Here is a 14,375-nt window from a genome sequence, read left to right as displayed (position 1 = left end):
AAGGTTTCAATTAATTATTTCTAGGACATTTGTTCTTTAACTATTAGCTATTACTTGTGTATTTGTTTGTTTGTTTTTTTACTAAAAAAAAGTGCCATTTGGCATGTTTGTATACTCTGGAAGTCACTTTTGCGGATAAAATCTATTTGTCTTCCATCTTTATCTTATCTTTACAAAATAAGGGAAAAAAACGGAATCAGATGGCCTAACATATTACTCATGATAAATGAGCAATTGAATAAGACTTAGCTTAATCATAGAAATTAGGCCTTAAGGCCGAGAATAACAGCCTAATGATAAATAGCTGGGAACTGATCGCTGTTCCGTACAACGTGCCTGATGGTGAAAACTTTGCCTTCTCTTGTTTTTTCCTCACTCTCTCTCTATTAGTCACTGAACATTTATGAAAACTTGAGACAATATCTTAAAACAAATATCTTTTGAGACAATATCTTTTGTTTATGATAAATAAAGTGAAAGTCAACCTTCTACTCGAGAAAAAGCAGGAGGTAGCGTTTGAGCAACCACAGGTCCACCTTGTACCTCCAACCATACATCTCGAAAATCAGTGTATGAATATAGTTCAAACAAGGTGCCGCATGCTTACCTTTCTACGAAAAAGTTGCCGGGAAATTGTCGTGGGTGCCTTCTCTCGTTTCGGATTTTTGTTTCAATATCAAGTGTCCGACGTTCACGTTAGCCCAGAGGCTTTGTCTTTCCGTGTACTTATCTTCTACGTACTCTGTTCATATAATTTATATTTATACAACTTATTATACTTATTGTTCCAGGTAAAATTTTCTGTAGTATAAAGCATAGTTGTTGCAATACTCAATTATACTGTTATGAATTACGTTTGGGGTTTAGACAAAATTCTTCCTAACATTTGGTTTGACAGTTTGATAAGTGAGCTCTAAGATGCTAATCTTCCTTTGTTTATGACATTCTACCTACTGGGCTGAAAAACAATACACTTTGCCATAAAATTAATTATTTATGCATCGGATATACTAGTTTCTATGTAAAGTTTGGGAGATGGAGGGGGCTTGTGTTCCATTGGGAAACATTTTACTGAGCTTTTCCAAAGATAAAACAGTCCTCATCCGCTAGTGATCAATTTGTAGCAAAATTTATTATTTTCTTTCTTTTTTTCTGTTTTTTTTTTCTTTTATTTTAAGAAGATCAACGGAACCATGTCCCGCAATTAGTATTGCTGCTCTAACTCTGTTAACATTTCTACTGACGGGAATTGTTGGAACTCTCCTTGATGTGACCTTTTCGTTTGTTAAGCGTCAAAGCTTTGGTTTAGTTTAGTTTTTTTTATATTCAATAATCTTATCCTTTCAGTATTGCTTGGGAGGCTAAATTCATAGCCAGTTCTTGGTGGGTGTATTGGCATCAAGTCAGCAAAACGGCTCCGGCTGGTGAATACCTTACAACAGGCAGTTTTATGATCCGAGGCAAAAAGAATTTCGTCCCACCTTCACCTCTAGTCATCGGATTTGGTATCATGTTCCGATTGGAAGACTCTTGTATAGAAAGGTAGCAGATGCTAAATTCTTTGTCTAAATTTTAGAGCTTTTGTTTAACAATTAAATATCGTGGAAATAAAACCTGGAATAGAAACCCTACATAAATCTGCACAAAAGGACTGCACAACTGAAAGTATGTGGAACCCTTTGCGTTAAGTAATGTGGCCTTGGGCTGCTACTTTGTTTTTACTGAATGAATTAGTTTCCAAATCAGCTGTAACTTCATAATCGTCTAATTTTCATTGCAAGTAGCAGCTAATTCATATAAAGACGTGTTAGTCCTACTATCAGCAAGTGCTACTGTTTGACTTCTTTTTATTTTATATACAGTATTTGACCTATCTGCCTATTTTTATGTATATTTGTTTGTCCCTGAAATTTTAATACGTTTGCATTTCCTTTTAATTTTTTGGTGAAACTGTAAAGTGGAAAAGAAAAGAATTGTAATTTTTGCTTTTATGGCAATGCGATGCCTCTTTGAAGAATTGTCTTTTGGTGTTCAAAGTTAGTGCTGACAGGCTGCGTTTGACCCGCTACTTCTATGCTTCGTAGGGCTGCTGTTAAATCTTGTTCAGATTATTTTTATTTCAAGAGCCACTTGAAATGCATTTTATTCTGAGGCTTAATTTAGGTTTAAAAATAAGCCTAATATCAATTTTTTTTCTTCCAAAAATACTTTCTGAGAAAGTCCTTCTTATGGCGCGGTGTCTTTATATGGGAGGATCTTTCCATTAAGGAATTTTTCATGGGGGAAGGGACATTGCTATGAAGGGGGTGCCGGATTTCCCAGCATTACTAAAAAAAAAAATCAGAATTAAATAAAAAAACAAACAAGTTTTTCAACTGAAAGTAAGGAGCAACATCAAAACTTAAAACGAACAGAAAATATTACGTATATGATTGGGTTCACCCCCTAGTCAACACCTCGCTCTGCCAAAGATTTTTTAATACTATCATAAGAGCTATTATTCTAATTAATGTTGTTTGTTATTAAGGGGTCATTTTTAAAGAATTGGAACAAAATTTGAACTTCAGCTTAAAGAGCAAGGTATTGACTAGGGGTCGAGCCCCGTAATATACGTGTTAAAAATATATGGATATAGAAGTTCGTTACGAAAGTTAATTCGTAAGTTACATATATTTATTACTAATAAAAACGTTCGAAAATAAAATTAAACAACTTTCGAGAAAGCCATTTAACCAAATAAAAGTAAAATTAATATGCAAATTTTGTTTTCATTATTCATGTACGGTGAGCCAAAATCAAAACCTGCATTATTTCAAAAACGTTCAAAAATTAAATAAAAAAAAAGTTTTTTTTAACTGAAAGTAAGGATCGACGTTAAAACTTAAAACGAACAGAAATTATTCCGTATACGAAAGGGGCTGTCCCCTCCTCAACGTCTCGCTCTTTACGCTAAAGTTTGACTCCTTCTCACAACTCTATTTTTTAAACAATAAAAAACTTTAGCGTAAAGAGCGAGACGTTGAGGAGGGGACAGCCTCTTTCATATACGGAATAATTTCTGTTCGTTGTTCCAGCTATACTTTTTGGCGAAGCTCATTAAACTTCACGGCAACGCTTCACGTTAGCCAAGCAGCTTAAATATAAGTTTAATTTTATTATGCATTGTATTACTCAATAAATTACTTCATTTATAACTAATCGATGTTTTTGCAAGTGTTTTTTTTTAATTATTCGAGATTATTGGACGAACATATACATTTGTAACGAACCGCTTTACCTGGAAAACTAAAACATAGATGGGAGTCATGTCTGTACTAACAAACTGGATTAACTAATAATTTGAATCGACTTTTTTTATCCTGAAATTGGACGGGTTTGGGCAGGTTTTGATAGTTGGCTTACAGTTTTGTTTTCAGTGAAGCACAAGGAATAATCTATTTATTTTTTAGGAGAAGGGGGAGAATGATGGAGAGGGAAATTGTTCAATATTTTTTAAATATACAATGAAGGTTTTTCTTTAAACTTCCATAACCTTATGTCAATCAATATTTGTGATAAAAAACTTCAGAGATCCTTTGGTTAAAATAAACAACAATATTAAAAAATTTTAAGTGCTATTTGGGACTTGTTTGAGTTGGGACATTTATATTAACCTTGTATTAGTAGTCAACACCTAAGAAGTTTTTCAATAGCAGCTTTAGAGGAAATCAATCATTTTGTGCTAAAAATGCAACAATTATCACCTTTTTGGTTTAGGACACTTATTTTGTCGCCTATTATTATTCTCTGAAGGATCACAAGTAAGATTCTTAAATTCACTGACGTAACCAAGTGCCATGTGAGAAATGTACTCTCAACGTGTTTTGTTTAGCATGGCCCTTCAATTTATTTACAACCGTCCTAAAGATGATTTCTGGACGGTTACGAATCAAATAATAGGCAACATGCATACTCTTACAAAACGGGGGGAATGGGAGAGGAGGGAGGCTCAGATCAGATGTCTCTGCAATTATAAATACCATAACCTTTCCTTGAGTCTGATTTGGACAAGGTTTAACATACCTATTGTTCAAAATAAATTTATCTATGAATGATTTGTTTAAAAAAGTAGCTATTTTTATAATTTGGGACCCTCTTCAGGGGCTGCATGTTAATATGGAGCTAAGACGATAATTCTCGTCCAATTGATGTACCACTATCACTACCAATTATGGAAATAGGGGAGGGACGTGCCTTTTCCTCCAGATTCGGGCTTTGGAGTCTCAATTTATATTTTAAAATGATGCCTGATTAATCAATAGTCGACTTATAATCAAAATTTATACTAGACTTATAAAGTTTGGAGCCTAAGGCTATTTGTATAACTTGGGGCCCTCGTCCAGGTTTTTGCAGGCAAGTATGTTTTAAAATATGTGTTCAAACATCAAGCTTGATTTGTGACTGGCTTTTTTTTATTGACTCATCAGATCATTTAAGGATCTCCTCTAAAGGATCAGTGAATAGTAAAAATTGGAAAGAGTGCAACATGATTGTGCTTACGAAGTCGGAAGAGGTTCTTCGACCCTGTGTCTCCGCTTTAGTCACTCTAAGTATACACCCAAAAATTATACAGACCAACCAATTCTCTGTTTTGATTTTCTTGAGAATCTAAGTAAAGGGTGAGGGAGCTTGGTCCCTCCAGTTATACTACTTAAATTATCCACTAGTGTTTATGATTAAAAATACCTGCAACATGTCTATGCTTATGAAATAGAGTGGGAGAGTGGTTGCCGAAGCCCTGAATTAGTCACTAAAAGTATACAGCCAAAGAATTCTTCCATTCGGCGATTCAGAGATAAAACACTTCGTTTGAAATACCTACGTGCTGTATTTTGACTTTGAACAGTCATCGGATCCTTTAAGTTCATTCCATAAATTATTCTTGATTCTTAATGATTCGAAAAAATACAACATATTTATAATATTAAAATTTGGGGGTTTTTGGCCCTGCTTTGTGCCCTCTAGTAATACTTTGCTGTTTCTATAACTAAATAACCCCTTAACTATCACGGCCCGTTAAAGGTGCAAGATGGTACGGGAGGGGGTGTTTGGTCCCCCCCCGACCCGGCCTCAGGTGTTCCAATTGTACAACCCAAAAATTACACTAAAAATGCTTGGAGTCGATAGAAACTCAAGCACTGTGTGAGGCATCTATAATTAACTTTTTTTCAGCAGGAATGGTCATCTGATAATCTGAGGCAATGCACCCTGATCAGTCGCGAGTTTTAAAAAGCGTAACATGTCTAAAGTTTTGAGCTTAGGGAGGCGAGAGGTCGAGACAGCTTAGTTTTTAGGGTCCTGGGCTTATAAAACAAGTTTTTTGCACTAAACCTGATTTCACTCAGGCATAAGATTTAGCGTCCTACCAAAATTTATCTATTATGTTTTTGAGGTAAATTAAGCCATTTGTATAATTTGAGTCTGTTTTCCCTAAGGGACCCTGAAAAAATGCAGGCTCCAGTGCCTTATAATTATGTAGACTAAAATCTATGCACACCATGATTTGAGCGAGGTATTACATATCTAACTTTCTACTAAGATAAATGTATAAAGCGTTTCTTTTCGGGATATTCGCGTAAATTGGGGTCTTACTGCTTAGATCATACGGCAAATGGATCATGTTTCGAAGTCAAATTTTTTACTCCATTTTTTGCATTTTTTTAAAGTCATATTTTGGGGGTACTTGAGGGCACAAAAAGGTTGAAAGATTGGTTAACTATCCTCTGTTCGGTGTCTTAAAAGGAAACTATCATTCGGAATATAAGAACGAGCAAGCCCTCCAAAATATTTATGCAATCATCCTTTCTGTTTGATGAGGCCTTGGGAATTTAAGCACATGGGAGGCACGCAGATTTCTACTAGGTCAGCGCTATTTGGCTGCTTGTGATGCATGAGGATTTCATCTAATTGCCAGCCTGGCGTCAGAAGTGTGCTGTGGCTGCGAACTTATAGTGTTAAAGTTCCTGAGGATGTTTTACCCACCTTTTTTCGAAAATTTACCCACAAAGTCTTTGTTTAATTGGTATGTTAACATTATTTGGGGTCCTTGCCCCTGGGTTTCTATCAGATACATATTTTTTTGGCATTCCGACCTCCCTGATTTAAAAAAATGTTTTGATACGAGGGTATTTGTGGCTATGGGAGTGTCCAGGGGTATAAAGGACATTTGAAAGATGATAGCTGGTCTTTAATCAGATTTGGTACTAAAAAGATCTATTAAGATTTCATTTACTAACCAATGAGCCCTTTTTAACTTTCTAAGAATATTTTTTATATAGGTTACAATTAAGCTGTAAAATACCATCTATAGGCGACAGGTCGCTCTTTACTATTAAGTTGGTTATAACTGATATGGTACCACGAGGTGCAGAAAAAAAACAAGACGAATTTTTAAAATGTTCAGTGTATTTTTTTTTAGAGTTTTTGTTTATGAATTACAAAAAAGGTTCATACAATACTGACTTCTGTTATGAGGTTTTGACAATACAGTCTAAATTGTTTTTCAACATTGTCTTCGAATTGAGACGGCGTTGCTTTTCCTTGTTTTTTTTTTTTTATAATTTTTGTATTGTAATTGCTAGTATTGCTCTTTGCGATATGGCTGTGATTGAGCAAGGAAAATTTTCTTTATAGGCATCGCCAAGACTGGAAGATTCAAAAGGAAGAACAAACCGACAGTAAAAATACTCAGGTTGAGCCAGATGAAGAAGTTGCCCTTTCAGAAAGTGAAGATGAAGAAAAAGAGAAAAGTGCCTTTCCAGACACTGTTGTCAGATTAAATGAATCTGAGGTTGTCCATCCAATAAAAGGGGAAGATAATAATGATGATCAAGTTACCGTTATTGGCCAACTTTTGAACGAGCCAAAAAAATCTGCCGTGGAAATAAGTAAGTTTATCTTTTCATAGATGCAACGGCCTTAGGGCGTATTGCTCCTATGCCTTGCTCTTACTAGTTGAAGCTTTTAGTTGTTGATGATTTGTTCAACCTTCTTTTGACCGTCCGAAATCATGATTCATAAAGTGAAGCGGAAAAGTTGGAGCGAATGCAGTTTTAAGCTAGCAGATTGTGGGAAAATATTTGTACCATATCGTATAATTACTTTCCAAAGAATTGAATCATGATGAATATCTCCAATATATGGCGTTTTTGAACAGAGGCTGAATATAAAAAGGGGAAAAAAAAAACGTATTATTCTGTACAACGTATTTCGTGGTTTCAGGGACGGAAATGTTCAAATGTATGGCTATTTCTTTCATTGACTCCAATTCTAGATCTTATAATTCTTTGAGCCTTTGCTTGAAGGTACCAGCAGAGAGCTTTGATACCTAGGCACCTGAGAGAGATACTCCGTTTAAGGGCCGTATAAACCAGATATGCTGAAACAGTGTATAGTTTGGGGACAAATTTCATTTGTTCATTCATTTATTAGTGTTAAAACAATTTAACAAAAATCCAATTCTATTAAATCACAAGGCTCAGCAACAAAGCTTAAGTGAGCCAGATATTTAAATTTTGTGTTCTGATAAAGAAGAAAGGAAAAACACTTAAAGGAAGAACCACTACGATCACTCTATACACTACAAAGAGGAAAAAAAGAAAACGCTTAAAATTTGGTTTCTGATGAGACAATATTTATTCACAGCAAGGGGGGGGGGGGGAATAATTGAAATATTTAACTGAATTAACACGGGAATAAAAGAAATCAATATTAAATCATCTTTCTAACATCTAATAGTTGTGTACTAAGTCTCCTGAGGGATAATTTGAAATATATATATCCCTCAGTGGAGGATCGCTTTTTGTCTAGCCTTTCTCTGCCCTTTGTAGTTTCTTTCCTGCTTTTTTTTTGTTCTTAATTCTTCATATTATATTTTGAGCAAGTGATAATATAATTATTTTGTCGGTGTGCTTGGCCAACATTTCCTTGGGTATCATGAAGTTTCTCTTGAAGAGAATCAGATGCTTCAAACGTGCATTTTTTGTCGTTTGCCTAAGTTAATTTGTAAGTAAATTTCATATTTCAAAATGGTAAATAATGTAAATTGTTCGTATTTTGTCCTATTTTAGAACCGGCTTCACAGAAACCGCCCCAATCATCGAAAAGGCTTGAAGAGGACAATTTAAATAAGCAGGGATCATCAAAGAGAGGGCAGCATGGGAAGATAAAGAAAATAAAAGAAAAATATAAGGATCAAGATGAGGACGAAAGGGCACTTCGAATGCAGCTATTGCAGGTAGGTCTCTAAGATTTATATTTTGGCAGGTACTTGGATGATATACGCCCTACCTAATATTCTTCTTATATTTTTTTCTGGCGCTCAATCCTAATGAAATACACCTAAGTATAATAAGAATATAATACTTTAGAATCAAATTTAGGCTATATTTTCACATTATGGGGGGGGGGGGTAAAGTGTAGCAGGTCTGTATGCCTAATGTGTCAGGTACACTTATTGTGCATATTATGCAGTAAGAATTGTTTTCTAACTTCACAGTGTCCAATACTTTACCCCCTCCCCTCCCCTAATGTGCAAATATATAGCCCAAATTATGTATTTTTAATCTATTCTATCACTTCTCTTTGTCTTGTCTCACGCTAAGCTGAAAGAAACTAACAAAAAAAAACCGGTTTTGCAATGCGTCAATTAATGAAGAACTAGAGCGGTAGGGCGTAGATCATACAAGTACCTTCTGCCGCTTTAAAGGCAAAATTGTAGCTGTAAAAAAGCTGTTAAGATAAACTTTCAGATAATAGCATAATGTTTATTAGAGAAGTGTTATGGATGAGACAGAAGAGCTTGCACATAAAAGGTATTTTCTACATGGCATTCCAGGAGAAATTTGAATTATCATCGGGGTTGTGTAATCAGTGTAGTACATTTACTCCTAAGGAACAGATTTTTTCCAGTAAAACGCCGACTGTAGTGCCAGTTTGGAGTCAACCATAAAATTGTATTTCCAAAAAGTCATATGTTGAAAAAAGTCAAAATCATACCGACAGTAATCCGAGAAGAATTGAGAAATTTCGAAGGAAGAAATTAGTCAACTACAACAATCATAAGCAGCGCAGTAGCGCTGCCTATGATTTTATGGTCAAAAGTCAAACAGACTTGAGCTTTAATTTTCAAAACCAGAATGGAGAAGCCAAAGAATGGAAAATTTAAATATGAAAGATATGGATTTTCATTTTTGGGTATCCTTCGGACTTTAATTTCATAACTTAAAAAATACAATCGAAAGAAGAATTTTTTTCAACTTTTTTTTGTTTCTGATCAACTTTTTTTTGTATTTTATAATGTGAATAAAAGCTGGTATCTGGAACAAGTGCGTATTGAGGATTTTTGTTCCAGCGGCGAAGGACCATTTTTTTTTTAACACATTAAAAATTTGTTATGTTTTTATGAGTCGGACAAAATTTTGAGGGGGTTCATTAAACAATTATATTACAATTTGTAAACTTATAACAATTTATACAATTTATATTACAATTTATAAAATTTATATACAATTATAAACAATTATATGTTTATTAAACAATTTAGGTATTATGTTAAGTGTACAAAGGAGATAATAAACCTACCCCTGGTATTGGTAAAAAAAATTTGAAAAATTTAAACAAAACAAGTGTATGTATTTAAATAAAACGATGAGTGTTCAAAGTAGTAGAAAGAGGAAACAAATGAATTAGAAACTAGCAAACACTACCAGAAGTTTTATTTTTACAAGGATTTGCATTGGAGTATCGCTCATTCTCCTTCTCTGATGCTTTTTCTATGTCTTCATCTTTACTAAGGAGGATGGTGGGGGCATCACCCCCACCATAACTTGTATATATTTAAAATGCTAATGCAAAATATTTAAATTGCCACCGCGGCATCACGAATAAACCATAAAGAAAAAAAAAGGTAATTTTAAGTAGCTTTCCTTTAGACCACCCTCGGATGATGATCTCGGGAGATCGGGGGTTAGATTTTAGATCAATCAGGTTTGCAGTCGAAGGCAAGTAATAAGAGAAAAATGTAATCTTTCTAATTTAGTATATGTCATAATGTTTAGAATACACTGTCCAACAAGGAGTTAACTTGCTGTCTATTTGAATATTTAAACTTGCGAAGAAACTACTGTATCGTCCCAGGCCTGGGTATTATTATTGATGAAAATCTGTCATATAATGAACATTGTAATAGATTACGGGTTAAAGTTGCTCAGGGGGTTGGTATAATGCGAAGGTTTCAGCATTTTTTCCATATGAAATCCTACGTCTAATTTATTTTGCGTTGGTTCATTCCCATCTTACGTATTGTCCTCTGATATATTTGGTAACATTCAGATGTCATGTGAAACCGATACAAATTCTTCAAAACCGGGCTCTTCTAATTTGAAAGAAATATTTACCATCACCGTCTTCGTATCCTAATAAGAGTAAAACTGAAACTCTATATCTTCTAACTAATATTTTGCCTGTTTCACATATATTCACCCTCAATTCTTTTTTATTTAAGGTAAAATATGATCGGTCGGAACTACCGACGCACTTTCGTTCGAATAATTTTTTCCCTGTGCAACATGCCCATTCTTATGAAACCCGACATAAATGGAACATTCAGCACCTAAAATTAAGCACAGAGAGATCACGGTTCTCGCCATTATTTTCAATCACGGGTTCATGGTGTCTTCATCTACCATTTATTGATTGCAGCAAATCTCTTCCAAACATAAAAAAGCAACTTCATTCTATCCTTATAAATAATTTTAAGAATTAATAATATATTGAAAATCTGGGAACATTTGATAATATTTTTTTGTTGGGTGTTTTGCCCTGTGAGTTGCTGGTCATCGGTTACCCTTATTCGCCCGTTGTTTTTTTTGTTTTTTTTATTAGTATTTTCGGTGGATCTTTGCCCGGTGTCGGTGGGTTTGTGGGGTGGCTGCCCGTCTATTGGTGAATCATGGAATAACTCTTATTTATTCTTTTGTTGTAAAAAAGGTTTAATCCGATTAATGTACCGAGTTTTTGTCATTCGACCCTTTGTCTCTAGCGTTTAACCTCTATTTATGTCTATTTTGTACAGATTTTTTAAAATTAAACCTTGAACCTATTGGATACTAGTTTACCCGTCACGCGTTGCTATGATCTAAAAATACAGAAATCCGAGGAAATGTCTTCTAAGCGGGAAACTCTAAACTTTACGGAAAATTTTTCCCCGCTCATTTATAACCATTGTATTTTTAAAATTAAAAGTATTTAAAAAATTCCCCCATAAACCCTTCTCCCTGCATATAAAGTTCCCCCCCCCCCGCGGAAACCCCCTACCCCCCGAGAATCCCCTTCGATGGGGAATCGAGTCCATAAATAAATAAAAAATAATGCACTGATTCGTAAACACGGACATCAATGTTTTCAGACGAAAATTCCCCCCTCCCCCCCCGACAGTTCCCCTTCATTGGGGAATCAAATTTTTAAACTTCATGCTTTTCATAATAGAGTTAATCCCAGCTTGAACTTGTTCGTCCTTTACCCTACATTTATATAAATTACCTTTTTTTAATTTGTTTGGATTACATGTGCCAAGAGTTGGAAAAAGATCTGCAAATAAAATTCATTTTAACTTGGAAAATTCTCCCCAGTCGGAAAATTCCTCACGGGAAATTCCCCCCTGTAAAATTTTCCCCACATGTAAATTAATGTTTTTTTTTTTTTTTTTTTTTTTGAAAAGTTCAGAATACAAAATTTGGAGATTTTATTGAAAAAGAAATTTTATAATTTGGAAGTGTCTTAGATGATATAATTCATAATTAACTCACCCTTTAACTGAATGTCCGGAGAATGTGAATAATTTAATCGGAAAGAACTGTCAAGTATTCATGTTGAAGGGTATCTAATTTCAGTCAGCGCGAAAAATATTAAGAAGGGTTTTGGTGGGGGGGGGGGAATTTATGCCTAAAACTCTCGCATGAGCGTACGCAACAATTTCTCAAAGTTTCTTGGCAACCGGATGAACAATGTAATTTTTCTTTCAGTTAGCTAGGCTACTTCCCCAAAAACATGACTGGGTAACGATTTGCTGTTTTTTTTTTTTTTTTTTTTTGTCTTCTTTGTTTATATGTGTCAATACGAAAATTTCCATTACTTATATGTAGTCGCATTTTATGTTAAGGTAAAATTCTCAATATAGATGATTATTTCTATGCTCTGTTCTGACTAATTCTACCTCTCTTTTTTCTTCTTTAAAAGGCTGAACAGGCTTAGAAATGTAGTTAATGACGTTTACTATGACTTTTTGATGCTAGTCTAACTACTTTACAGTCAGTTTGTTTATTTCAAGTTAACACCAACTCGACAGAATCCGGTATCATTCCATTTGAATTGTATTAGATTTGGTACATGAGGACTTTCCCATTGAGATAATTCAGCATTGCATTAATAGCTATTTTGTACTTTTTAGAATTAAATCTGTTATTCTATAAAAGTTGGCTAGCTTCGGTTTGTCGGCCAAATCATTATGAGCTGCTAACATAAAATTACTACACACTAAAAAAAAGGGGGGGGGGATCATGTATGATTTATTCACACACAAAAATTAAATGCAAACTTACGAGCCAAGGCAAGTTATTAAGACCATAATATACATGCTACCTGTAACTGACGTAGCCTACACTTAATAGATCTATATCAGCTAAAAGACTTATCGCATATGCCGTAAGATTTCCCTCTAAAATAGTACTTTATATATTGTCCCATCCATGTGATAATGGGTCAAATGCAAAATCTAAATTTTAAACGTGTGTGTGGAATTCCTCAATATCTCATCCTATTTTCATGTTGACTCTTTTTCTATCTCTTATTTTTCTTGTTTTTTTTGTATTTGTCAAATTCTTGAAATAATAAATTTGCGACTTGCTGTAGATTTACGACTTTACTGCCCTTATATTTACTAATTTGTCTGTAGCGCTTCACCATTTCGTTTGGACGAAACTTTGAAGCTGCAATTTGTTGGATAAGTACTTTCCGTCCTGAAATGCATCTTTCATGTGCTTGAAGGACAAGACGTTTTTAACCCTCGACCCCTATCCCAAGTTGAAATTCAGGGTCTACTTTTCCCTCTTAGCTACGAGGGAAAGTTTTATTTATTTATTATTATTATTGTTCTTATTATTATAATTACGGTAGAATGGTTGATGAGAGATTGGTTGTAGTTTTTGTTTTGGTTATGTAATTTATTGATTTTTTATTTAATTTAATTGTTTTTTGGTAATTTGATTTATTATTTGTTTTAAAAAATGTAAGTAGCCGCTCGGTCGCAAGTGTTTTTTTGCATCTTTTTTGGGGTGGTAATTAGTTTTTTGTTTTACAACTCACTAGCATTCCTAATTAGCAGCATTGATGAGCTACCAAATGACCTGTGTACACTCTATGGCTTGGCCCAGGACCTGTTATTTAAGCCTCACTAAAAAAAAAATAAAAAAAATATGTAGACCCAAAAATAAAAGAACCAAACATGTTAATCACCTTTTTGTAATGGGCGATGAATCCACCCAATACAGGCTGCTCTTTCAAAAAAGCTGTTTAGTTGCTGCTAATTTGAAGAAATTTGTCTTTTAGTCTTCCGGAGCTCAAAAAGAAAAGAAGAAAAAGGATGCAAAGAAGAAGAAGCAGGAACAAATCCAATCTAAAAGCAAACCTTTCAGCAAGCACGTGAATGTGGGCCTTGCTGAGATTAAAGAAAATAAAGAGACTCGTGGAGAAGAATTACTTCAAAAAACAGAAGTAAATATAACAAATGAAAAAATGGAAGATCGTGAAATGAAAGACACACTTGCGATGCCTGATCAGGTTGTTGGTAAGGCACAATTTTCCTAAGAAAAAAAAAAAAACTCTTCTGCAACTATTATATTCCTAGCGCTTCTGAATCGGTTTTGCCGCCTAGTTTGTTTAAATTTAAGATATTTATCTTAAAGAGAATCTCGTATTCATGCTTAAATAGGGTCTGAGACCACGCTGGCTATACTTGGCCCACGAAATAAAATGAAGATCAAATAAACTGAAGCAACAAAAAGAGGAAAACCAAACGAGGATAATTTTTAGCCATTTCATAATATATATACGTATATATACATATATATATATATATATATATATATACGTGTCTGTCCTGGGAAGAAGCTATTTGATCTATTTTTTTCTGAATATTATTTTTTTGGTCAACCGCGAATCTCTAATATTGTTTCTCTAGTTAATACCGTTCTGGCAGCCTTCGTTTATCCTTTTCTGTTGCTTTCATGTTTCCTGTGCGATCGTATTAAACTATTAGTCCTAGAAAACTGAGTGTAAGC

The 14,375-nt window shown here is 34.3% G+C and overlaps 1 protein-coding gene across 1 annotated transcript in view; it reads left to right on the top strand.

Moving 5' to 3' along the window:
* Positions 1-14,375, top strand: part of Clbn (Nuclear export mediator factor NEMF homolog Clbn) — a 136,824-nt gene that overhangs the window by 102,412 nt on the left and 20,037 nt on the right. The window contains exons 12-15 of the mRNA XM_089090664.1: positions 1,348-1,542; positions 6,673-6,926; positions 8,109-8,275; positions 13,645-13,882. Coding sequence (XP_088946790.1) covers positions 1,348-1,542; positions 6,673-6,926; positions 8,109-8,275; positions 13,645-13,882 — 854 coding nt within the window. The remainder of the gene's footprint in view (positions 1-1,347; positions 1,543-6,672; positions 6,927-8,108; positions 8,276-13,644; positions 13,883-14,375) is intronic.

Source organism: Artemia sp. Qi Xiang Cuo, chromosome 6, assembly GCF_049724085.1.
Source record: "Artemia sp. Qi Xiang Cuo chromosome 6, ASM4972408v1, whole genome shotgun sequence".
NCBI lineage: Eukaryota > Metazoa > Arthropoda > Branchiopoda > Anostraca > Artemiidae > Artemia > Artemia sp. Qi Xiang Cuo.
The sequence above is the reverse complement of the archived record's forward strand: the minus strand, read 5'-3'. Positions and strand labels throughout refer to the sequence as shown.